At 26.0% G+C, this 26,263-nt stretch overlaps 2 protein-coding genes across 2 annotated transcripts; both read left to right on the top strand.

Annotated features, from left to right (window-relative positions):
- Positions 1-43: 43 nt before the first annotated feature.
- Positions 44-25,673, top strand: LOC129612013 (uncharacterized). The gene is made up of 15 exons (XM_055525455.1): positions 44-425; positions 1,984-2,485; positions 2,538-3,177; positions 3,261-3,424; positions 4,297-4,429; positions 4,508-4,570; positions 7,135-7,249; positions 8,919-9,172; positions 9,248-9,423; positions 9,486-10,128; positions 10,201-10,335; positions 23,690-23,963; positions 24,049-24,559; positions 24,628-25,270; positions 25,336-25,673. The coding sequence occupies exons 1-15, from the start codon at positions 214-216 to the stop codon at positions 25,500-25,502; spliced, it is 4,632 nt and encodes a 1,543-aa protein (XP_055381430.1). The 5' UTR covers positions 44-213; the 3' UTR covers positions 25,503-25,673.
- Positions 6,801-10,443, top strand: LOC129612103 (probable cytochrome P450 9f2). The gene is made up of 4 exons (XM_055525607.1): positions 6,801-7,249; positions 8,919-9,423; positions 9,486-10,128; positions 10,201-10,443. Exons 1-4 carry the CDS (start codon positions 7,038-7,040, stop codon positions 10,377-10,379), a joined length of 1,539 nt encoding a protein of 512 aa, XP_055381582.1. The 5' UTR covers positions 6,801-7,037; the 3' UTR covers positions 10,380-10,443.
- Positions 25,674-26,263: the final 590 nt, after the last annotated feature.

Genomic DNA, 26,263 nt, shown 5'->3' with positions numbered 1-26,263 from the left:
AAACAGTAAAATAATAAAATTTTAATTTAGTTTAAATTAAGAAGTCGTTGAATACTGTTTAATAAATAATTAAATTAAATAGAAAAAATTAAAAAGCGAAAAAAAAAAATAAAAATAAATGCTTGAAAGTTTTAATTAAAAAATAAAAAAAAAAAATCTAGTTTATCAATATTATTGTTCTAACTAATTGTTTTTTAGACCTTTAAAAAGAAAATGGTATCTGTGATAGAAATTTTGATATTAATAGTAACGCTTTTATTTATTGGGTATAAATTTGTAACAAGACGACATGATTATTTCGAAAAGAAAAATATTCCACATATAAGACCATTTTTTTGGTTTAATAATTTTCCGGGAACAATTTTTGGCGGTGAATCGATTTTCGATGCCCTACGTCGAATTCATATGAAATACAAAGATGAAAAGTAAGTAAAGTTGATTATAATTTGTTGCAAATTTTATTAATAACGGAAATGTGAGTGAAAGGAAACAGATACCGATTATACATACATATACATGTGCCCTGTAGGCAGAATATTGAATTTGATCCTAGTTCAATTATTTTCGTTTACACTTTGAGTCATATTGAGTCGAGAAGTTTAAAAAAAAAATTAATATTAAGTGTTTTATGCAGCTTTATTTTATAAACAAAAAAATTTAATAAAATGAAATTCTTTGGTATAATTAAGGAACGTTTTACACTAAACATATTTCATCTTTATCAATATCTATTTTATTTATTATTTCTACCCATTCTTCCATTTCATATGTAATCATATGTTGGAAGGTTATTACGAATTCATCACTCCGTTCGTAGCGTTAAGAATTGGAGGTTCTATCTAGATATAGATAGATGTGTGTACATATACATTTATATGTGAATTCTTGCTAAAGCTTGAATTTTGAGTTTATTTATTTAAGTTCGTCCGTTTGTCTGTCCCAGTGAAGAATTGCTTTCGAGAACGCCTAACATACAATTAACAAAAATAATTTACTCATATTGTTCGACAACAACATGTACTCAGATAAAATGAGATCGTGAGAGTGTTGTTATAAAAATTCTATTACGGTTATGTCGCTATTAGAAGAACTGAGCACTCTGGTTGGGGTTTGTTATATTATATATGCCAAAGATTCATTTAATAATAAAATTCGAAAACTCTTTGAATGTCAAACAACGATCTAGAAAATTTTGTGCAAATATATTTTGTACTATTTTCGGTTAGGCAGTATCTGCTGCCAGACATAATATTTAAATGTCGAACTTCTGACTGACTCATTTTATCGCATTTGAGTGCACAACGTATCCTATTAATTCATCCCATAATATGTTGTTATAAAAATCAGTAAAAATAATTTTTGCATCTTTATTGTTTTGATTAATATTGATGTGAGAATGAGAAGGCAGCATATCTTAGAATATAGAAAGAATGTAAATATGTATAACATATGTATGTGTATTTATTAATGTATGAATAGTTGTGCATATTATTTCGTAAATATTACGCAATACGGAACTATAAAGAATAAAAATGTAGTAGCTCGATAAATAATATCTAATCGTAGATTTGATTAACAAACATACACACATACGTATATATATTAAGTGTATATTTTATTCAAGAATGTAAAAAACAAGTGGAAATTAAATGCGGAGAGTAGTAGTATTTATTTCAAAGTTATGTAATTCTCGAAGCTTTGAAGTATTTTTTAATACTACACTTTATAAAATCATCAAAGTTTTGGATAAAATAAGATTTTTTTAATGAAAATCAATTTTTTGGGATCGTTTTAAACTGTTCCGTTGCAATGTTCTTTATTATACCTTACACCAAACTCTTACTATTTAAGATAAAGGATTAATAAAGATTTATAATGATCTCTCGTTAGCCTTTCGACCAAGTTAGGAACTTGTTTTTTTTTGTAGCTTAACATTATTTAATATTTTTTTAATTTAATTTTTATTTTTTTGCATCATTAAAGAATCTATGGGCTTTTCGATCTACTGGGTCCGTCGATTGTTTTAAGAGATCCTGAAATGATTAAGCAAATCACAATTAAGGATTCAGATCATTTTGTTAATCATAGAAAGTTTTTAACTGAACAGGATGACCCAATGTTTGGCAATAGTATATTTCAAATGCGTGATGAAAAATGGAAAGATATGAGAATGACATTGACACCGGCTTTCACTGGCAATAAGATGCGAATTATGTTCGATTTAATTCGTGAATGTTGTGAAGAAGCAGTAAGATATTTAAAAGAAGAATTGAAAAATAAGCCAAATGGTATGGATTTGGATTTAAAAGATTTTTTCACACGATTTACAAATGATGTGATCGCTACAAGTGCCTTTGGTATTAAAGTTAATTCTTTAGTAGATCGTGATAATGAATTTTATAGAATGGGGAAAAAAGTGAATACTTTTGATTCTTGGGTTTCATTAAAATTTTTCTTGCTAGTAAATTTCAACATTTTAACACGGGTGAGTTTTTTTTTCAACTGTCTAGTTAACAATAATAATTGAATATTATTAGGTAATTGGTATGAAATTGTTCGATAAGAAACACATAAATTATTTCAAAGATTTAGTTTTGGGAGCAATGAAATATCGTGAAGAACACAATATTGTTCGACCTGATATGATAAATATTTTGATGGAAGCTCGAAAAGCAGCTGATAGAAAACGTGATTGGAATGATTATGAAATTGTTGCACAATGTTTTGGATTTTTTATGGCTGGCTTTGAAACAACTGGTACAACAATGTGCCTTGCCGCCATGGAACTAATGATAAACCAAGATATTCAAGAGAGATTAATATCTGAGATTGATGAAGTTCGTGAAAATTTAGATGGAAAACCGTTAACTTATGAAGTTTTATTAGGTATGAAATATTTAGATATGGTTGTATCAGAAACATTTAGAAAATGGCCAGGTGCACCATTTATCGATCGTCAGTGTAATAAAGAGTACATGTTAAAAGTTGATGATGGGTATGAAGTTCCAATACATGTTGGAGACGCTTTTACTTTAAATGTTTATGGTTTACATTTCGATCCAGAAAATTTCCCTGACCCTGATAAATTCGATCCTGAAAGATTTAGTGAAGAAAATAAGAAAAATATTAAGCCATATACCTATGTACCATTTGGATCAGGGCCAAGGAATTGTATTGGTAATATTTTATTATATCATCTATATTATTATTGAATTTTTCAAATTGATAATTTTTAACACTTTTAATTTTTAAATGAATAGGAAATCGTTTTGCTCTTATGGAAACAAAAGCTATCTTGTTCTATTTACTTTCGCAATTTAAATTTGAAGTATCAGAAAAAGCAATACTTCCCATTCAATTGGAAGAGCGTGAGTTCCAGTACAAACCAAAAGGAGGATTTTGGTTAAAAATTTGTTCCAGAAAATAATAAAAGTTTTTATATTATAAATTTAACTGCTTATATTAATAAAATTATTGATTTTGAAAAATATTTTAAATTAATTGAAATTTAAAGGGAAGCAAATATGGGAAATTATTATTGAAACCCAAAAAAATTTGACCAATTTTTTCAAATTTTAGTGTGGTGAATATTCAAAATCGATTAATTCATCTTTTGTTTTAACTTCAATAGTGCACCTAATACATCTCCCCATCGTAAAATTTATTGCAAGTGATTGAACGACATTTATTTTTATACCCTATTAGCGAAGGATGTGTTTACTTCGGTTTGGAATTTGTTACAAGTTAAATAAGTCTTCTGCAGTATGAACTTGTATACACTTTGTTTAAAGAAATATTAATAGCTTGATCTGCGTTGATTTAGATATGTCGGTCCGCTCGGACGATTACTGACAAACAAAAAAAATAAACCTCACCAAATTTTTAGAAATTGTTTTTTTTTTCTGTCAAGGACGGCTATTGTTGTTGGACCAATTCGAAAAACGGATTCAGATAGTTGGCATATTCGCGGTCCACCGAAGAGTATACATGGGCCACCTAAGCCTATTGTGGCACCGCGGGTCTTTCCTTTTCCGCCCCTCATTCGAACCAGCCGGAACTCCTCACAAATTGTCTAAGATCCCTAACATTTACACCCGCTAAGTTCGCAGCACAGCCGTAGAAGTAAGACTTAAGAAAGCTCTGCTTTCAACCCGCCAATGCCCAACATGAGCATAGAAGGTGGGTTACTTCCTCCTCCTCCTCGTCATAGCAACTTTTACAGAAATCGTTTTGCGGCGGCCCATCCTATTTGCATGTTTGTCAATCAGACATTGGTCTGTCAGAACCTATTAACAGCACCGATATCCGCCCGTCAAAGAAATATCTCGTTCTTTGCGCAAGTTATTAAGTGACTATTATGCAGAAATTGGCTTGGTTGAAGAAGAAGGTGATTATTCAACACCAGTTGTACGAAATTACGGATTAGACCGTTCACAAATAATATTGAATGAAATAATCGTTGTGGGGTAATTTTTTGATGTTTATATTCGTACATGTAAAATAAAAGAGCAGAAAACTTCAAGTAATCGTTTAGGTGATGCTACATCATCAATTGGTTCAGACATGAGAAGTAAAAAAAATAATTGTTCCGAAAATAATAATTTTTTTTTTTTTTTTTCCTTCTTCACTCCTATAAGGAGTATAGGGCTAGTGCATGATATTTATCATGCCCTAGTTTCTATAGTCATAGGGAGTTAGCTAGGTAGGTGACTAGCCTACCGTAGTTTTTTATTTATATTAAATATTTCAATTTATTAATATTTACTGTTTATTTTTCTTAGTCTTTAATATCGAATATTATGAATATTTGAAAATAACTTGTATAATATTTATTAGTACTCGTATTGCATATTAAGTTATATAATATTGAATATAATTTTTATAGTGACCTGACCGGGGTTTGAACCCGAGACCCTTCGGTTATAGGGCCGGTGCCATAACCACTGCACCAATGGTCGGGTCAATATAATGCACAAGCCCATTTGAGGTTCGTGCGCTCCACTGTCGCTTTGCGTAGCAACAACTTATGGGTGCTTAGACACATGCCCAGGTTCTCCTTTCCAGATAGAGTCCCGAGGGTTGTTTCATAACTCTAACGATTGACTCTAAAGATTATTTAAAATATTTTAAAAACTAATAAAGTTCTTAATAGAAAGTTTTGTAAACAATGCTAGCTGTACGAAATTCGGCATTTATTGCATGTAATTATAGCTCTTGTCTACATCCTTGAAGTTTTAGAGGAAAGCATTGAATGGTTCATGTAGCTGCCATTAAATTCTAAAATCTACTTTTAATTTCAAAAACTAGTTGAGGTAACTCCATAAAATTCGTTACAGAATTGACAAATTAGAGACATACACATCCGAAAAATTTTATTCAGCTGGTTCGCTAGGTTTTGATTTTATAAGCGAATTGCCATATAGACTGTAGAGTATAATTTAGTCTCATTAAGCTGAAGTCGGCTGAAACGTTTTTACTAGTTTTGTATTTCGATTAAATTTATCAATTTCTTTAATTGAAATCTTGTTAGACTTGACATACTTATGGGAAGAGGACTTAATTGCGTATATAAGAGAATAATTTTTTGTTTTTACTTATTGCAATCTGGATTTGTGATTTAATTTCATTATTTCGAGGAATATTTCAAAGATCTCAACGAAAAATATGTCAAAAGGAAATGATGAAATTGTTAAAATAAAATTACAAATAAGGAGAAAACCAGTTTTTGAAAGATTCTTTTTGGTGAGCTCAAATAAATATAAAAAAGAAAAATTTTATTTATGGTATGTGTTGTTACCATAGCAAGTGATATACATAATAGTGATAGTATTATCAGGAGTAGATGCAATTTATTTTTGAGAAGAAGAAATATGTGTACTTAGCTAAATTTGTAGACTCTTCAAATGAAGCTTAATATTTGCACCAATACAATCAAAAGCTACGAAAGCATTACATAATATTATAAATTAACTTTTTTAAGGCCTAAAGCCTGTGTTTGTTAAATTCAGTTTCAAATTATATTATTTTTAAATTAAAAAAAAAATTGTAGAGAAATATAGTTTCCAATCTTATCGTTTTTTTTTCATTACTACCGCACATTCATTCACATATAATAAAAAGTTTGTTTTTTTAAAATACGGTAACCATATACGGTAAAAACGATAAGAATACGACAATAATTATACCGTTATGAAAGTGTTGTGTTTTGAAATTTTTGTCAGTCTTATTTTTTGCTTAGACATACAATGTGCCTTGTCCTTTTAAGGAAAATGAGTAAATGGATTTCAAACCGCACTTGTATTAGTGATGCTGAGTTGTTCGAAAAGTTTTACGGCTCCGATTTCATTATTTTTTAAATTTTAAATTTTTGATTATGACTCCTACTTTGATAACCTGATCTTGGGTATAGCAATTGAAAGGTCTTGAAATCCTGACTTCTTCTGGAATCGGGGGAGAGGGATTACTGGCAGTAATTGAACAAGTAAAACTTGGAATCCCATCTGGTGTGTCACAAAATTTCTTGGAGAACATTTTAAAAACGCAAATTCGTTGTTAATATATTCACATGCACTTAAATATTAAGTGGACAAAGCTTTATTTTATCTTACTTCATATTTTTGTTGTACGAGTATCACTTTAATTAAACTTTTTGAGTTTTAATATGATATAAGATTGATATTGCGTCAGCTTCTTTTTGTTTTTTTTTTATCTGTATTTTTACAATGTATAAATCATAATATGAATATGTTTGTGTGTGTAAGTTGATGTTTATAATAGGTAGTTTATAAGTTAAAAAAATCTAGTTGGAGAATATTCACAGTAAAGTGTAGATCACTGAACATTCAAAAAATTTTGTTTTTATGGAAAAACGGCGTGTTTAATTTAATCTGTGATATTAAAAATAAAAAAAAAAATAAATAAACAGAAAAAAAAACAAGTGAATTAATTATTAAAAAAATTTTTAAAAAAGTAAAAGTAAAAACAATAATAAATTTATTGAGTATAAAATTAAATTTCAAGATTTTTTTTCGACAAACATGAGTTGGGTTATAGAGGCCTTCTTATTTGTAGTTTTAGTACTATTTTTAATATATAAATATATAACATTAAAATATGATTATTTTGATGTTCGAGATATACCATATGAGAAACCATTCCTTTGCTTTGGTAATTTTAAATCACTTTTATTTAAAACTGAAGCAATGTTTTATACAATAAGAAGATTACATGAAAAATTCAAGGATGAAAAGTGAGTATATAATAAAAATTTAATATTTAAATATGTATAACAATTTAATATTTATTAAAATTGGTATTCATGAAATTAAAATTTAAATTTGAAAAACTTTTTTTAGGTATTGTAGCCAAAATATTTCATTAGATCCTATATAAGTTTAGAATAATTTGCATTAGTTTTCGAAATTTTCGTCAAATAATTAAAAGTGATTATAGTATAACAGTTATATTAATTGAAAGCTTAATGCCAAAATACATTTCCCGCTTCTCTTGGTACAATTCTTATTTGAAAGCACTGTCAATTTAATTTAAGTTAATTTCATTAACTGTTTAAGAAAAATTGGCAAACAATAATTTTTTGCTTATAATTTTTAATTCAAATTAAATTTAAATTAATTTATTAAGTCGCAATTCATTAGTAAGTTAACAGTAAGTTCATTGGAATTAGTAGTTCTATATTTAATTTATTATTAAATTACAATTCTCAATAATATTTTTTAATAAATCAAGATTTTTTATTTAAATTCTAAAATTTCTACATATATAAAAAATATTTTAAAATAAATGGTATGATTTGAATTATTCGCAGAAAAGTTGTAGTACTTACACACGGCATAAAATATTGAATTCAAATATGTAGATTATATCAATATTACATTGTAACAAGTAAGGCGGAAATATAATATGTAAAACTTTCTGTCATATAAATACATACATACATACTTATTGTTATAATTTGAATAATTATAATTTATGTAAAAATTTTCTTTAAAATGACTATCAGAATTTCAAAAAGAAAACTAACCGGTTAATTAATTCTAATTCTATATTATATGCCTTAAATGTATAATTCTAGATTTCTAAAAATTATTTTAATATATGATTTAGAATTTGAAAAAAAAAATTGTAAACATAAATGACAACGCAAAATATTTTGTTAGCCTATAAAGACTTTTATATTATGTAGCTGCGCATATTATAAACATAATACAGAGTTGCCAGAAGATAATTGAAAATGGGTATCAAAATATCTAAATGCGTGAGGTCATTTAATAAAATTGTGTTTTTCATCTATTCATTTACTTTTCGAAAATTTGTTTTTATTATTTACAAAACCTTGTTGAGTTTTTATATTATTATGTGACAAATAACAAGATTCTCACCAGAGTTACTGAAATTGATAAGCAAAAATTATTGTATTCTATAAGTTCTCATTAATCTCTTGAATAATTTGGCATCAAAGCACTACTTCTGGCAACAGTATAATTATGTATATATAAGTATATCGTTTGTTCTATCTTTATTTATATCTTTCATTCTAGAGTCTAGACTGGACATAATACTTGTTTAAAAGCTAAAATTTTATGCGAATACTCGCCCATACAAATAACATTAATAAAATACAAGATTTAAAATAATTTATTTTTGATATTTTTAATAACAAGTTAATTACTCATGACCAAACGAGTGAGTGACCAACAAAAATTCTTTTAGAATGTTAGTTAGAATTAGAATTATGTATGTTTTATAAAATTTTATTTTAGTTAATAATTTTTGGAATTTTGGAATTATTTATATTTTAAAATTAATATTAAGATTTTCTTGTTTTTTAATTAAAACATGACTAGACAATATGTAAATAATTTTATATTTCAATTTGTTTATTTTGAAAAATTTTTCAGAGTTTATGGTATTTTCGAAGTTCGTAATCCAATAATATCAATTCGTGATCCAGATCTAATTAAACAGATTACAGTAAAAGATTTTGATCATTTTGTTAATCATCGTCAAATATTATCAGAACATGATGATCCATTATTTGGGAATAGTTTATTTAATATGCTTGATTCAAAATGGAAAGATATGAGATCAACATTAACGCCAGCATTTACTGGTAATAAAATGCGTGTTATGTTTGAATTTGTTAAAGAATGCTGTGAAGATTCAGTAAATTATTTGAAAAAAGAATCATTAAAAAATAATCCAAATGAAATTGAATTGGAAATGAAAGATTTCTTTACACGTTTTACAAATGATGTTATTGCAACAAGTGCATTTGGTATTAAAGTGAATTCATTAAATGATAAAGAAAATGAATTTTATCGGATGGGTAGAAAAATTACAAATTTTACTGGTTGGGTTATGTTAAAATTCTTTTTATTTAGTAATTTTAAAGCTGCAATGAGGGTAAATATAAAATTAAAAAAAATATTAAATTCCATTATAATTTTTTATATTTTTATATGTAGTTCTTAAGAATGAAACTTTTTGATCCAGAACAATCTGAATATTTTAGAAGATTAGTAATTGATGCAATGAAATATCGTGAAGTAAATGGTATTATTAGACCAGATATGATAAATATGTTAATGGAAGCACGTAAAAATCCAGAAAAATCACATAATCGTGAATGGAATGATGATGAAATTGTTGCACAATGTTTTATATTCTTTTTGGCTGGTTTTGAAACATCATCGAATGCTATGTGTTTTGCAGCACATGAATTAATGGAAAATCGTGATATACAAGAAAAATTAATTGAAGAAATTGATGATGTTCGAGAACAATTAAATGGTGAATCAATTTCATATGAAACATTAAATAAAATGAAATATTTAGATATGGTTGTATCAGAAACATTAAGAAAATGGCCTGGTGCATTGGCAACTGATCGTGTCTGTGTTAAACCATATGTATTAAAATATGATGATCGTAAATTAGAATTAGATATTAATGATGTTTGTTGGGTAAATATATCAGGATTACATTATGATCCAGAAAATTTCCCTGATCCAGAAAAATTTGATCCAGAAAGATTTAGTGATGAAAATAAATCAAATATTAAACCGTATACTTATTTACCATTTGGTGTTGGTCCAAGAAATTGTATTGGTTAGTATATCATTGTTTTAAATTTAAAAATTATAATTTTTTTTATTTTTTATAATTTTTGTTTATAATTAGGTAATCGGTTTGCTCTTATGGAATGTAAAGCTGCTCTATATTATTTATTATCAGAATTTACTTTTGATGTTGGTAAAAAGACAAGTATACCATTGATATTGGATGAAGTTGGTTTTCAATTAAAACCTAAAAAAGGTTTTTGGTTAAAATTAACACCTAGACAAAAAATTTCAATTTAATTAAATTGTTACAGATATTTTATTTTTTTCCAAATAAAACAATATTAAATTTTTTTCAATTTTATCAGCATGATCTTTTAAATTTTCGTATCATTGAGTGTTATATAAAATTTTAAGATTATTTAAAAATTCAAAAGAAAATCTAAGAAGGCTTAATTAAGCTATTTTTAAGGTCTTAATAACATTCTAACTATATAAAAAACTTAAATTAATATACAGGTGGTGAGAGTAACGAAGGCTCCTGAGCGTATTGCACTTGAAATGTACTCACATACATAATATTATTTTAAACTTATAAATTAAATAATACTGCCGGCGCTGTTGAAAATGCTTCTTTGTTAGTTTTCAGGTTCTTGGCATTCGGACACCTTTTTTTTAAGAACTTACTTCCGATTTAGCTCCGTATGTGATTGATTTCGTGACATGGTGCGTATGTATATTTTTTAGAAAACTCACGATTTCATTATTAAAAATTTAAGATAATTCGTGCGTTTGTCAAAATTTTATTAAAAGCAATTTAATATCAATATATAATATGCATGTATTAAATTTAACACGTTTTTGTAGAATTACCTCTGAAATTTTAAAAGGGACCATTGTCAGATTCATGAGGGTGATGAATTTTGTAGATCTAGCGGTATCAAAACGGGCCATTCTGGTCTATGTGTGTCTTACGGTAATCACGCCAACCTAACCTTACATACCTAAGACTACTTCGGCTGGTTTTTTTTACAAAGAATATTAAGGCGACTATATGTCTAGAGATTCTTTTACATTATGCAGCTACTATTGTAATAATTTTGATTATTTTATAGCACAAAATATAAGTGTATTTATAAGAAACCGACACAAATGTTGAAAAACTCTGCTTTAAAGAAATATACAAGATTCTTTCTAAACTTATCATATTTATAACTATGCCTAAATTTAAATTAACGTAAAATTTCAAATAATAATTTTTAATGCAATTAAAAAGTTGTAAATTTAAGGTTAAGAAAATTTAAATTTTAAGAGGTTTTGAATGATAACCTTCCTTAAATTTTTATTTAATTTTATATTTTGGTCAAAATTAACGTCATTGCCTAATCAATAAGTATGCGATAAGTTTTAATATAAATGAATGTAAATAACACTCTAATAAATTATAAAATTAATAAAAGAGTAATCTATGGGAGGAGATAACATTTTTTTTTTTGACAAAAATTTAACTTTATAGTTTTAAAATTTTGCCACGTGCCAAATAAGATTACTTAAAATTAAGAGCTCAATTGAATGTTGTTATTTATAGTTTAATTTTATTGTTTTATATTATTCTGCATACCTTTTGAAGTATATTTGCAATGATATATTCCTCCAACACTTTAATATAGCTTTACAATGTATTTAATTCTATATAGAGTTGGTAGAATGAAATTTATTCAAAAGATATTTTACTCTAATATTACGGAGTCTTATGGAATTTAAAAAGTCGTTCAATTATTTGCTCAAAATAATTTATAAATAGTTAGTAAAAATTTGGAATTTTCATAAGCTGAATAAAAATTCAATAAATTAATGAATTTCAAAATAAATTATTAAGAATGATGTAATGACATAAAAATTATCCAATAGCTTTTTCAGTTTTTCTTTTTAATATAAAAAGCTCTTCAAATAAATTTAATTTCATTTTAATTAAACCATAATTTAGCAATTTGTTCAGTACCAAAAATATATGAAAGAGTCTATATAAATTATAGTACTAATTAAAATTTTAGACCCAAGTTAAGTTTAGCTCGACTTTATCTTATATTTCATAAAAAGAAAGCATTTTATTATAAAAATTTAAAGATACTCGTACTATGTTGTTAGTGTTGTATATGAGACCGACAATTCAAAGGAATTATTTTAGCTCAAAGAACAATCAGTTAAAATTTTTGTATTTTAAAAACTCTTACAGTTCCCTCTCAAATGCACTGAAAAAAATTTCGTAGTAAGAAGAATTTATATGCAATTTTTGAATAAGTGTTATTACTGTAAATCAATAATTAGAATTGGTCCTTCAATTATTTTATCTTTGAACTTTTCCTTATCAAAAACTTTATACTTTAGTGACAAAGCCTCTATTGTAAATATAATCATTTTAATTATTGAATCGGATACTCGAAATAGTGGCAAGTCATTAAAGATAATATTTATATTTGTACATATATATTTATTGTTTTCAAAAATATTTTTAAATATTTCATACTTATATTTGTATAAAAATTAATCATTCTAGTCATGTAACAAATTTAATAATTATTGTGAAAAGTTGTGATTTCTTAATTTGTTAAAAAAATTTTATTGATCTCATTACAATTGAAAGAATTTATTAACAATAGGTAAGGTATTGTAATCGCACCAAATTTCAAATGTCACGTTTTTAAAGCGTTAGAGAAGTGGGAAGAAACTATTTTTACCAAAATATTCAAAACAATAGTTAGAACTATTCGATACTAATGTCGATCAAATGAGTAAATATTGAAAAATACGTATGCGTACACTTCCGACATAATTTGGACATCACACATAATGACGAAGTAATAATGTCAGATGTGAGAAATTTTGATAAATAATTTAAAATGGGTAATTAGAGCCGTTGTTGATAGGTTTAGTATTAACTAATTTTTTGGAAATTTTTATATTCAAATTAATTTCAGTAAATTTTTCGTGAAAATCAGATTACTGGCCTGAAAACCTTGAAATTTCAAATTAAAATAATTACATATAAACCGTTCATCGACCAACTCTTTATACCCCGTACAAACGTATATTAGAAGGGTATACTTACTTTGCCTTACCGTTTGTATGTTAATTCTAATAAATAATGATTTGAGATATAGTGTATGTTTTTGATCAGCGTCGAATTCTGAGTTGATTTAGTTTTGTCTGTCCATTCGTTCCAAAGATAACTCAAAAACTAATTGATCTAAATTCACCAAATTTTTACAAATTATTTATTATAGTAAATGCCGGTATCCTATTTAAATTGGATATGATCGGGATACTGATTCGGGTAGCTGCCAAACAACTTCAAAATTTATTTGGCTATATTGTAGAAACATAATGAAAGCTGTGGTATTGAAATTTCACACAAGCGAATATATTACTAGGTCTAACAAAAATCGTTAAAATTGCTTGGTTCGTTCTGGTAGCCTCCATACATTTTCAATAGTAGTTTGGTCATATCTAAGAAAATATTGAAAACCCAGTACTGAAATTTTGCATAAATTAATATAGTAACATGGCAAATTAAAGTCATAGTTTGTCCCATCGTCAATTATGGCATATTTACTGGCACAACTCTATTTTTTCTCGTTTTCTTATAATATTATTTTTGTGTAACATACAATGTGGTCGGTAATGTTCTGTTCACATCAGTTTTTTTTTTCTTTTATTTTTAAATTACGCCGTATAAAAAAAGAATCTCATTGTTTTGAAACTTGGAGTTAAAAAAGATGTTTTTATTTTGGACAAGCTCCACTTATTTGGTAAAATATTTTAAATTTATTCATTATAAATTAATTATGAATGAGTCATATTGTGTGTTGAACTATATTATCATAAATGAATGTGTACATATATATATATATATATATATATTGTGTATAATTATGCTTGTTGAGCTTTAGTTAATTAAGAAAAACTAATTTAAAGCTTTAAGAGAATAAAATATAAATTTCAATGTCATACAATTTTTAGATGTGACGATTTACACATTATAATACTTGTATATATATAATAGGTATACACATAACATATTTAACCATACATTGTCATTCAATGCTAATTAGATTCCATAACATTTAATTGAGATTATTTTAAAATCTTTACAACGATTATTAGCTAGACGCGTAATTATTTCAGACATCTTAAAGGTATGGTCATTTTGAAAATAATGAAATTTGCACTGTCCCAATATAATAACCACTTTCCCGGTATATAAAAAAGTAGTGAAAATGCTGAATGTTATTAATTTTTATTGTACAAAATTATTGATTGTAACTTGATATGTTGTTTTAGTTTCGTAATCAATTTTAAAAAACTCAAGAGTTTATTATGCTTAATTGCCAGACTTCATATTGGAGGTACAAGAAATTTATTGGGTAGTTTAATAAAATGCAATTATGAAATGTAATTAAAGCAAAATTATTTTATAAAACGTAATCAAGACGTTAAAATATTACTGTTAAAAATTTCGTTCGTAAGCCGTTATAAATTTGGTATGCCGTTAGTAACATTGTAAAACAAAAGTTTGAGATGTAGACATAAAAGTACGTGTGTATAAATTTTTGTTTAGTATACGTATTCAATTTTGAGTCGTTTTAACTATGTCTTCCTGTCCATTTGTCCGCTCTAGTGATCTGCAATCAAAAACTATAATTTATTTAAGTTGAGAAACTATAACGAGGCTACAATTACGAGTTATAATGAGTGTTTTAATAATTGTTGGCTATATGACTTCAATGATAGTTCATTACTAAATTCCTTAAATTCAAAAATGCATAACCAAAACTTTTTAGAGCTCACCAAATTTTGCCGTGCTATATCAAATAGCTAATTTGAAAGCAGCAGTTCACTAATCCATTTCATTTATGTTTCAACAGAATAACAGTTTATATAAATATACCAAGAATCGCTGACGAGTAAGTGTAAGAGTATATAATAAGGCCATTATATCAAAAAGTTGTAGTTGAGTTTCATTATAAAGGGTTTAGAGTTGACACGATAATTTTATTTACATAATATTCTATTTTTACACTATGAACTTATAAAATGCAATGGCAGTTAGTGGAACTCTATTCCGACAAGAGTCAATTAGTACAATTTAAATGCGATAACGAAAATTTGTGTTTCTTAAGAAATTCAGTTACGTATGGATGTGCAAAAAATGTTAAGTATTTTTGTTGAATTTTTATGTTGAACTGAATTGAAGTTTCGTAAGTAATTTTGATAATTTTACTATTGAACGCGGAGTTCAAGATATTGCCGTACTAACCGACTATAGTATATTGCTATAGTATAACTGCATGTACCATTTGATGTAATGGAATTAAATTATATTACTTTAATTTTGATATTATGAATATATAATTATCGCGTTCATATTATACGAGTATTTTATGATATCATAACAAGTTTTTAAATTTGTGTTTCAAGAAAATATAGTAACATTTGTATATATAACCTATGTTTATACACAAAGACGTATATAATGTACTTCATATGTACACTTTTAGTGATTTTAATTAATTTAAAATCTATTTCATTATTAATTTCTGAAATCGAAAAAAGCAATTTAATATTTTAATTTAGAATAATTTGCATAACAAATATACAATGTGAGCGATACTTTATAATATATTTATACACAGTGACGAGTAAAAATTTTATGGTAAATTTGATTTTATGATTGGTCATTTATATTAAAATATTAATTTTTTTAAAAAATTATTTAGAAAAAAAAAAACGTGCAATGAAGAGGTAAGTGGACAAAGGGGTTAACTTACATTTGCATTGTGTCACATTTTTTCATTAACAAATTGTAAAACTATATTAATTTTTTTTAATTAAATTTCTAACTATAAGAGTAATCACAGTTGAAAATATATAAAATTTAATGATGTTCTATCTGAAAAGCTCGATTTTCGTCAAAATGTTGGTTAACCCCTTTTTCCACTTACCTCTTCAATATTGTCAATGAATTCGGATCAATTCGATGATTCTTAAGGAAAACAATTTTCTTTGAACAAGTAAACACTGTTGCATATTTTTAGGAAAAAAAGTATAAAAGAAGCATTAAGATAACATAATAACGAAATTAGAGCACAAGCATGGATTTAATGTAAAAAAGTAAATTTTAAAATAATCACATTTTTGCCCGAAATTTTTGGAAATGTTCTAATGCGGTAAAAGAACTTATAGTTTGTTTTAACTTAATCTACTGCTAATTGATATTTACAGTATTTATAGAAAAATAAAAGATCTTCAAATTCTAATTTAAAATGTTGAATTCATGCCAATATCAGTATCAGTAAATATCGCGTTGCATACCGAGGTTTCAAATTTAAAAGAATCAATTTGTAAGCCATTTTCGTATTTTATGTGTACTATAAATAACTTGTGTCTTTACTGTATACTATTTTACTCATGTATTTCTAAGAATACAGTTTTATAGCTTTTCATTATAATAATTTTAGTTGAACTCACAATTACTATTAACTTTTATTACTAAAAATATAAATTGAATAATGCGTGTTGAATTTAAAATAATATACAAATAAATATGTGTATACTTGATGTGCACAGTAAAACCTGAATAAAAAAAAAACGAAAAATTTGTCGCCACTTTAGTTACGATTTTTCTTAAAAGCTTTTTTCAACAATCCTTAAAAATTTTATTATTTCGATATTTTATTTTTCTAAAATTAGTTTTTACTGACGAAAATTGTATATTTTTTAAAGGTCTCAGTCTTTCTTATGACCGATTTCTTTATAGAACTTTATCATGTTGGGTTTTATAAAATTATTTTATTAAAGGCTTGCTCGTCACGTAACACATTCAGACTTTGTAAACATATAAGCAATAACTTGCTTCTAAACTCAAACTTGTAAATTTTTGTGTAAATTTTTTTTTAATTTGATTGTACTGTATAAAAAGCTTACACTTAAAAACTTTAAATAATATTTAAAAATTTCTTCTGGACACTAAAAATATAATTGAAAAATTTCTGAGAAAAGCTTAGAAATAATGAAATTGATTAGATTTAATTCAATTAATAAAAAATTTATTAAAACAAATGTAGGTGCTTTTTTCTTTGAAAAGAGACACAATATTATTTTCAAACTGAAAAAATAAGTTTGTTTTTTTTTTTTTATCGACCGCATTGTATGCAAAAAAAGAGGTTATATGATGGCACCGAATTTCAGATGTTGGATTTTTGGTGAGAACGCTCTTCTTCATGGTAGGGAAGAGAAAATAAACCAGGTTGTCTTCCTTTCTGTCGGTCTGTCTGTCAGTTTTTCTGTACAGATCAGTACCTTGAGTTCGAGGGGACCCATTTTCAGAAAATTTTATATCTGAGTTTACTTCGAGGATAAAACGGTTTGATCAACTTTTCGAATATGTCCGGCCTGTAAAACTGAATTTTTGCTACGGACTAATTTTTCGTTTTCGAGTATTTTTAAAGAAAATAATTAGCGCATTTTCTTTACTTAGTTTTTATATAACCTTCGTCTGACAATACAACAAGTCATCTAACTGTTTGAGAAAATCAGTTATCAGCAAGTGGATTTTTGCTACGGCTCGAATTTACATTTTTTTTTAATATATGTACATAGGAAAATAACCAATCAGATTACCTGAAATTTCATATTTAAAACCTTAATTAAAATCTGATTTTTAACGAAATGGCTGAGGATTTGCAGGGATATTGGACCATGGAAAATGAAATTCTACTAAGAACAAAATTTACATTTTTCTAGATACATTAATGAAAGTCCATTTAAGAAAATTTTCATAAGCGTATACAACACTTTGACAATGTAGTCGGTTATGAGCTGTTCACATCGTTTTTTGTCTTGTTAATTTTTGTTTCTTATTTTTTTTTAACAATCTGATATATTTAAATCGATTTGTTTACATTTTTCATTATCTTTTATTTAAATATCGATAAGTAAACTACTTTGAATAATAATTATCTAATTTAAATTTGTGAATAACAATTAGAATATCGTATTAATATGTTAAAAAACAATTATTAAATTTAAAGTAAATGTACACATTTTGAAATTCTTTATTCATTTATTTAAATTAGAATGACATACTAATAACATTAATAATGCACAAAGCATTTATTTTTTTTTGTTACTGCACCTAAGTTTAATTTGTTTACATATTAAAAAAGCATCTCCGTTTACATTTAAGGCTACTATGTAAAATTATAAATTTTCCTTTAAAGTATAAGTACATTTGTATATTTTATATATATGTACACACATAAATTCAATCAAATTTTTACTACATTAGTTATAATTGTTTCAGTTGCTATAACCGCCTGCTGTTATGACTGTAATAATTGTTATAAAAGTATTTTAAGCTCTAATAATTATTTTTTGTTATTTTAGTCATTCGTTATCATTGTATATTTTTATAATATTAAATACAAATTAACGTGTACTATTATACACAAACATAAAATATACGTACATTTCTGTATATAAATATATACTCGTAATATATCTTTGAACTTGAACTTGAGTGGTTGATGGTCGAATAAATGCCTTAATTATAGTACAATGTATGTATAACATACGAAATGTGTAGACATTATGTATAACAGAAAATGATTTTGAAATTTTATAGCGGATTATTTTATTTATTAAAACAAAAAGTAGTTATTTTCGAACTCATTGTCTGACAATCAAGGAGGCGTAACCTCCTTTATTGTCAGACAATAAATTGAAAGTCAGAATTGAAAAATTTTTTGTGAAATTGTCATATTTAATAAAAACAAATAAATTAACTTTTGGAGATCTCAGTAACTGGATCTTTGTTAACATTGTATAACCGCTTTTGGCCTTTGGCCCATACCCCTTCAGCTATTTGAAAACATACAATAATAAGTTTACAATTAAAATCAAATCAATTCTTGATTTTCTCATAAGGGCATGTCGCTTGTGCATAATTCATATTATAATACAGTCTCACTTTCAGTTGGCTTGTTTAGAAGCCAAAATAAATAGTGGAAGGCAGTATAAGGCTCGATTTCCGATTTTATATTTTTGACTATATTTAAAAAGCTATTCGACAGAATTTCATGAAATAAATATATTTCAGTCTTGTTGATCAATTATACCTGATAAACATTGATTGTGGAATCAGGTCCCAGAAAAATGTCATAATATTTTTTTCAACATTATCGCTATAAAGTAATACGTTAATATATTTATTAAAATTTTGTACTAATTGTGTACTACACCACCCAAAATGCGGTCGGAAATGTGATGACCACAGCCGATTTTTTTTTAAATCATGAGTGGTAAGGTGAATTTCGATATTTATATACATTATGACCATATTTATGCACACATTTCTTACAAAGTTGAATATAATACTGTAGGAGCAAAAAACTTAATATATGTGCAAAAAGTATAGAGAAATGAAATCTAATCATATAATAAAATTACTTCAAGTATTCAAGCTTGATATTAAAAGCTCTTCGATAATTAATTAATTGCATCTTTGTGAATGTGTGTGCATGAATATACAATAATTGTTAATGTTTACTTAAAATTATAAGGAATGCAAATAAAATTGTGAAAATTATACAAATTCAATATTTACTCCTTATAATTATACATACATATATGTTTATACATATATTAATAATTATAAAAATGTAAAATGTATTGACTTGCAAATAGAAATTAAATTTAATGCGTTTGTCACACTCTGACTAAGGTATAAGTTAACGCAACTACGTTGCTTGATATTATATTTACATATGTATGTATTTAAGCGTATATTGTCGATAAGAAATAATTTTAGATTTTTATTGGTTTCGCAAAGTAAAGAAGATTAGAAATTAAACTTTGTAAAATTTCTTTGTCCTTAAAATTGCCTTAATTAATGCTGCTCCTTAAATGTTTAAGTCAAAATTATAACAGTTATCAATTAAAGGAATAAGTTTCATAAAATAATTAAAAAAACGAAGTAGAACACTTTTTATATTTTCGTGTTTTGAGAGTCTTATTCCTAAGCATTAATAAAACCCTCAACTCTAAATATAAAAATTCAAAAATACTTGCCGGTAATAGAAAAGAAAACTAATTTTCGACCAGTTAATTTGAAAAATTTATTTAGTTTTGCTTTTGATAGCTTATAGAATAATAATTTATTTACAAAAATTTCAATTATTGTGAAATTCTTATTATGTTTTATTTATTGTCCACACCTACACATAAAATTTGCGTTTATTTTTTTATTTCAAAACAAAATTTTATACATAGTTAAAAATCAATTCAAATAGACAGTTGTATGTTTAATATTTATTTGCCGGTGTTATACAAACTTATGTTTATGTTATATAATATTTTTCTTGACGTAACATAAATAAATTCGTTCGGACATTGGGAGCGTTATAGAAGGCGAAAAAGAGATTGATTATGAAAAGAGGTTTAAAATAGTTTTTATGACAATTAAAATTAATATTATAAAAAATGTTTAAGTATATAAACAAATATTGCAATAAATATAAGTAGCGAATCTTAAAATAACGTTTTATTGTTCGTTAACAAATATTATAGACTTAATTAGCCATCCAGTCGCGCGTTACTGCAATCTTAAAAGAAATAAAGTTATTATTCATTTGTTCTTGTGCTTTAATAAACTTCTCGATTCCACTAAGATCTTTGTCTTGATGATTATACTAAATTTTTGCGGGAACATGAGGGCTTCCACCATCATCACAAGTCTTAAATGTAAATATTAAGTGTTTCTCCTTGAATCTCTTTTTCGGGACTTACTTCTATTCTATAAAGATTAATACTTCGTTATAGCATTTTAATTATTTCATATGAGTATGTTAAGAGAAACTTATTTTCCCTAAATAATCTAACAGTTTTTACAAAATTTCGGAAAAAATAATGAATTTCATTAAATTGAATATTTATTCCGATATTTTATGAAGTTTAGAACTTGGGTTTTTTATGAGGCGTTTTGTTTATTTTATATGCAATTAAAAAATAATTCTTTTATTTCTTGTTAATAAAATTATTGATATATGTATGTATGTAAGTATAGTTTAATCAAAAGTTTTTTATTGATAAGAATTTTATAATCAATATAAAGAAATTTTATCAATATTTCCTATAATTATATGAAATTTAAATAAAATAATTTTGTATTTTACGTACCTAATAATGCAATGAATGATAAGATATGAAAGTTAGACCGTTACAGGGGTAATTTTGTAAAGTTTCATCTGAACTAAATATTAAGAGAGTGTTAAAAATAATGTTCTTTTGGACATTGGGTTTGCCTATGGTAGCAGTTTGCGCAAAAAATCAGACGAAAGCATAAATTTTATCTTAATCTCTTTAAAATCGTGAATATTTCATGTAAAACTAACAAAGTACATACATACATATTGAAAGAAATTTATTTGTTTTAATAATTTTGATTTGTTTACATTTATTATGATCATATTGTAAATTGTATGTACGTACACACATATATTATAAAAACAAACATAAATTTGTATATTACGTTAATTGGGAAAGCATTTTTGTATAAAAATTCTTACAAACTTACATGTTTTCAAGTTGCACGTTTTCTGTGAGTAAATTTTTTAACTATGTTTGTGTTTGTGAGAAATTACACAAAATGAGAATGTTGTACGTTTTGTCTGACTACCGTATGCCTACAAATTATACCTACATACAAAAAAAAATCTCAGGAACTATGGAAGCAAAATAAATAGAAAGTTTTTAATATAAAAAGGGTAGAAAATTGCTTAGAAGATTCTCGGGCTGAAAGTCGATTATTTACTTAAGGAGCTTAGCTTTTGATAGGTAATAAACTAATGAATAACAGTGAAGTAGCATAGCAGACTTAGTGGTGACATAAACACTTGAAGTGTAAGGAACAATTTATATTAAGTACAATTTGTTAAACATTAATTAGTATTATTATTAGCATTATTATTATTATTACTTTTGTTATTATTTTTGATAAATCTTAAGGTTTACTTACAACTTTATAAAGTTGCCTTAAACCAACGGTTTGTAATGTAGCACTTTTCCCTTCAACAAGTGAAAATACTGCTTTTAAACACAATCTAGCTATATACTACCACGTTATTAAATTTACTTTCATTCATATTCGAATATATTTTAAAGATTGCATACATTTAGGGTAATCAATGTGCACAATCTTTGCCTACATTGCATACATTTAGGATAACATACATTTAGGATTTCGTACATTTAGGGTAACCAATGTCTGCAATCTTTGAAATAAAATGAAAAAAAAAATTAAAAGAGGCATTAACAGTATGGTCGAACTTCCTTGGATTAATTGCGTGAGTTGAGAAAAATAGTTATACTTCTTTAGATGGCATGGTGTTTATCGTTAGCTCTCTGTATTTATAGAAATTTTGAAAAGCTTACATATGGAAAAACTCGTAAATATAAAGAGCAAAAAATTCGAATTTTACAATTTTCTGGAGGCGATAACTTGAGATGGGGTGGGATGGAAGTAAACTATTTATTAGTGTATAAAAGCTGCTAAAATTTCAGATTTCTACAACTTGAGGTCTACATTCTTGTTTTTCTAAACAATATTTTGTTTACTACATTTTTTCTAAACAATATCAAAAATTTTAGATAACCGTAAATTTCAGCGATTATATTGTTTTTTTTAAAGTTTAAATATGATATAAAAGTTATAGATGCGGTAAAAGAAGCAAAACATTACTGTTCTGCGATTGCAAAATTTGAAAAATGCATATGGTTATGCTGCAATAAATAGTTGAAAAATGACACTTTTAGGATTTTGGGAGGCTATAACTTTTAGAAAGAGAAGATATGTAAAAATTTTCTTCCTTTTTCTAGTAAAAAATTCTAATTGCGTAGTAGAAAGAAAAACAATCACTTACATTACTTGTTTTTCAATGAGTAATCATGGATGGAATTTTTTATTATATTCGCTTTTAAAAGATTTCTAATGATTCTAACGTAATACCTAATAAATTGTATCTTTGATTATGTAACGTAATTAATTATCCGGCAATGTTTCAGAATAACCAGTCATTTTCTGATTTTTCAATGCTATAAACGCAATTAACAAATTATAACATCATTTTAACGCTTTAAACATATTATGGAACATAGTATGTACATATATCGGTGTTTACGTTGCAGAGAGTAAAAATTAAATTCGCTCATATTTTAAAATAAAGCTTTTTTTTACAATTTTTCAAAAAATAAACAATTTCAACTTAATTCATATATGTACATACTCGTACATAATTTGACGTAATATTTCGATATTATGTACAAGCACACACATACCATATAACACGTTTGTTGAGTGAGACTTCTAATTGATTACGATTTTCAATATCTGTAGTTTTGTATTTTATTTTTATATGCGCATTAGAGTTAGATTATAACGTTGTTAGAATATTAATAGTATTTATTAGAATAAAAAGAATTGAAATTTATGAATGTTTGAAAATTTTATTCTAAATAAATTTTTCTCCTTTTGAGTTCCAATTAGTTGATTTTAGAATTTGATAGAGCATACTACATAAGTTGCAATTTTAAATATCAGAAGAAAATTATTGGAAAATCAAAAATGTGGTTAGAAATTAGTATTGGTATAACAGTTATTATCTTCCTTATTTATAAACGAGTAACATCAAAATTTGATCATTTTGAGAAAATTGGAATTCCTTATGTAAAACCAATGCCTGTATTCGGTAGCTTTCCTGGATTCGTATTTAAAAGAGAATCTCTACGAGAAGAATTTCTTCGCAAATATTTAGAATTGAAAGATCAAAAGTAAGTATTTTGAAATTTTTATAAATTGGAATTTTCATTAGTAGGTATAAGGACAATCATAAATGAAACTTATTTTTAATTCTAGAGTTTATGGTATGTTTGCTGGTGGCGATCCAATATTGGTCATTAATGATTTAGAAATTTTGAAAAAAATCACTATTAAAGATTTTGAATATTTCAAGAACCACTTTAGTTTTGTTGATGCAGAAGACGACCCTCTTTTTGGCAACTCAGTATTTGCAATGAAGAATGATAAATGGCATGATATGAGAACAACTTTGAGTCCAGCATTTACAGGAAGTAAAATGCGTTTAATGTTTCAGCTTATATTAGAGACTTGTGAGAAAGCAGTTAAATATTTAGAAAAAAATATTACAAATAGTTCAAATTCAAAAGAAGGAGTTGATTTCCAAATGAAAGACTTTTTTACTTTATATACAAATGATGCCATTGCATCGACAGCCTTTGGCTTAGATGTTAATTCTTTAGAGGATAATGATAACGAATTTTACAAAATGGGAAGGAAATTGATTACATTTTCGACGTGGGACATCATCAAATTTGTCCTTTACAGTACTTGTAAAAGATTTTTTCGGGTTTGTTTCCATATTATATTGAAAAAAAAATTTAGTTTTATTAATTGAATTTAAATATTTAATTACAGTTGCTAGGTTTTAAACTATTTAACGCAGCATTTACTACTTATTTTAATCGTTTGGTAATTGATGCAATGAAATATCGTAAGGAAAATAATATCGTGCGTCAAGATATGATAAATATGCTGATGGAAGCACAATCAAATCCAGAAAAATCACATAATCGTGAATGGACAAATTATGAATTAGTTGCACAATGTTTTATATTTTTGTTTGCTGGATTAGAATCAGTTTCTACAACATTATGTTTTGCAACGCATGAGTTAATAGAACATCCTGATATTCAAGAAAAATTACGTCAAGAAGTTGATTCAGTAAATGAGGAATTAAATGGAAAACCATTAACTTATGAAGCAATAAAAAAAATGAAATATATGGATATGTTTATGTCAGAAGTTTTAAGAATATGGCCACCATTTGTTCAAGCTGATCGTCAGTGTACTAAACCATATAGAATTGAAGTAGATGATAAAGTAATAAATTTAAATGTTGATGATGTTATTTGGATCCCAATGATTGGTTTACATTTAAATGAAGAACATTTTGCTGAACCATTAAAATTTGATCCTGAAAGATTCAATGATGAAAATAAACCTAATATCAAGCAATTGTCTTATGGACCGTTTGGTTATGGACCTAGAATATGCATTGGTAAGTATTAGTAGTAATTTATGTTGACTTACAACAATCTGTAAAAATTATTTTCATATATCCAGGATCAAGACTAGCATTACTAGAATGTAAAGCGATATTGTTTTATATATTGAAAAATTTTGAGCTGGTTAGGTCAGAAAAAACTAAAATGCCAATCGAATTAGAGCCTGTTAATTTTCCAGTTTCAATAAAAGGTGGATTTTGGTTAAAAATGATACCAAGGAAATGAAAAAGGAATTTTTAATCAAATTGTGATACATTAGGTATTTAAAATTTATATACCTACCTATGCCATAACGTAAAATATTTATGTGTTTGTACAAATTAACATGTTCAATATTTTGTAAAATGTGTTCAACTAATTTTGTTTGTTTCTGAATAAACTTTCTATCATAACGAATTATTTCACTTATTATACATAATCTATTTATAAATTTATTTGCTTTCCTACAATAATAAATACGATTATATTTTGCTGGAGCCATAAAATTAATACCAAATGATTCGAAAAGGAGACTCTCTAAAACAATAACACTTACTATGTACTCATAGAAATTTTTGAAGTTTTTTTTTACAAGAGAATTAAACAAAGAGAATTCGGAATTTCACAAATACCGAAAGTTTTTTTTAAGAAATTTAAAATTTTCTTAGAAAATTAAATTTGGTAAAGTTAACACTTTTGATTATTTGTTCAAAAAATGAAGAAAAATTTGTAAACAAAAACTTCACACTTATTTTCATTAATAAGAGCAATATTGATTTCTTTACTTATGTTTGGGTAAAACAAAAGCTGTTTTTTAAATGAGAGACCAAAACATCACACCCACATCTTAGAATGAAAACTATTGTGGCCTATGGACATCGATTTTCGCTCTCAAGTCTTATGCATATCTAAAAATATGTATTTATTATTTGAGTAATTTTGGTTTTGCTTTGTTATGTAATTGGTGAAGAATTATAAGTGATTTTCGAGCGATATCTAAATATCTA

This window comes from Condylostylus longicornis, unplaced genomic scaffold, assembly GCF_029603195.1.
Source record: "Condylostylus longicornis isolate FDR11 unplaced genomic scaffold, ASM2960319v2 ptg000055l, whole genome shotgun sequence".
NCBI lineage: Eukaryota > Metazoa > Arthropoda > Insecta > Diptera > Dolichopodidae > Condylostylus > Condylostylus longicornis.
This window is presented reverse-complemented; position numbering and strand designations above follow the sequence as displayed.

Coding starts and splice junctions, on each gene's coding strand:
- LOC129612103 (XM_055525607.1), top strand. CDS start 7,038: ATGAGTTGGGTTATAGAGGCCTTCTTATTTGTAGTTTTAGTACTATTT. Junction 7,250..8,918: donor GAAAAATTCAAGGATGAAAA/GTGAGTATATAA, acceptor AAAATTTTTCAG/AGTTTATGGTATTTTCGAAG. Junction 10,129..10,200: donor TGGTCCAAGAAATTGTATTG/GTTAGTATATCA, acceptor GTTTATAATTAG/GTAATCGGTTTGCTCTTATG.
- LOC129612013 (XM_055525455.1), top strand. CDS start 214: ATGGTATCTGTGATAGAAATTTTGATATTAATAGTAACGCTTTTATTT. Junction 3,178..3,260: donor AGGGCCAAGGAATTGTATTG/GTAATATTTTAT, acceptor TTAAATGAATAG/GAAATCGTTTTGCTCTTATG. Junction 23,964..24,048: donor TTAGAATTGAAAGATCAAAA/GTAAGTATTTTG, acceptor TTTTAATTCTAG/AGTTTATGGTATGTTTGCTG.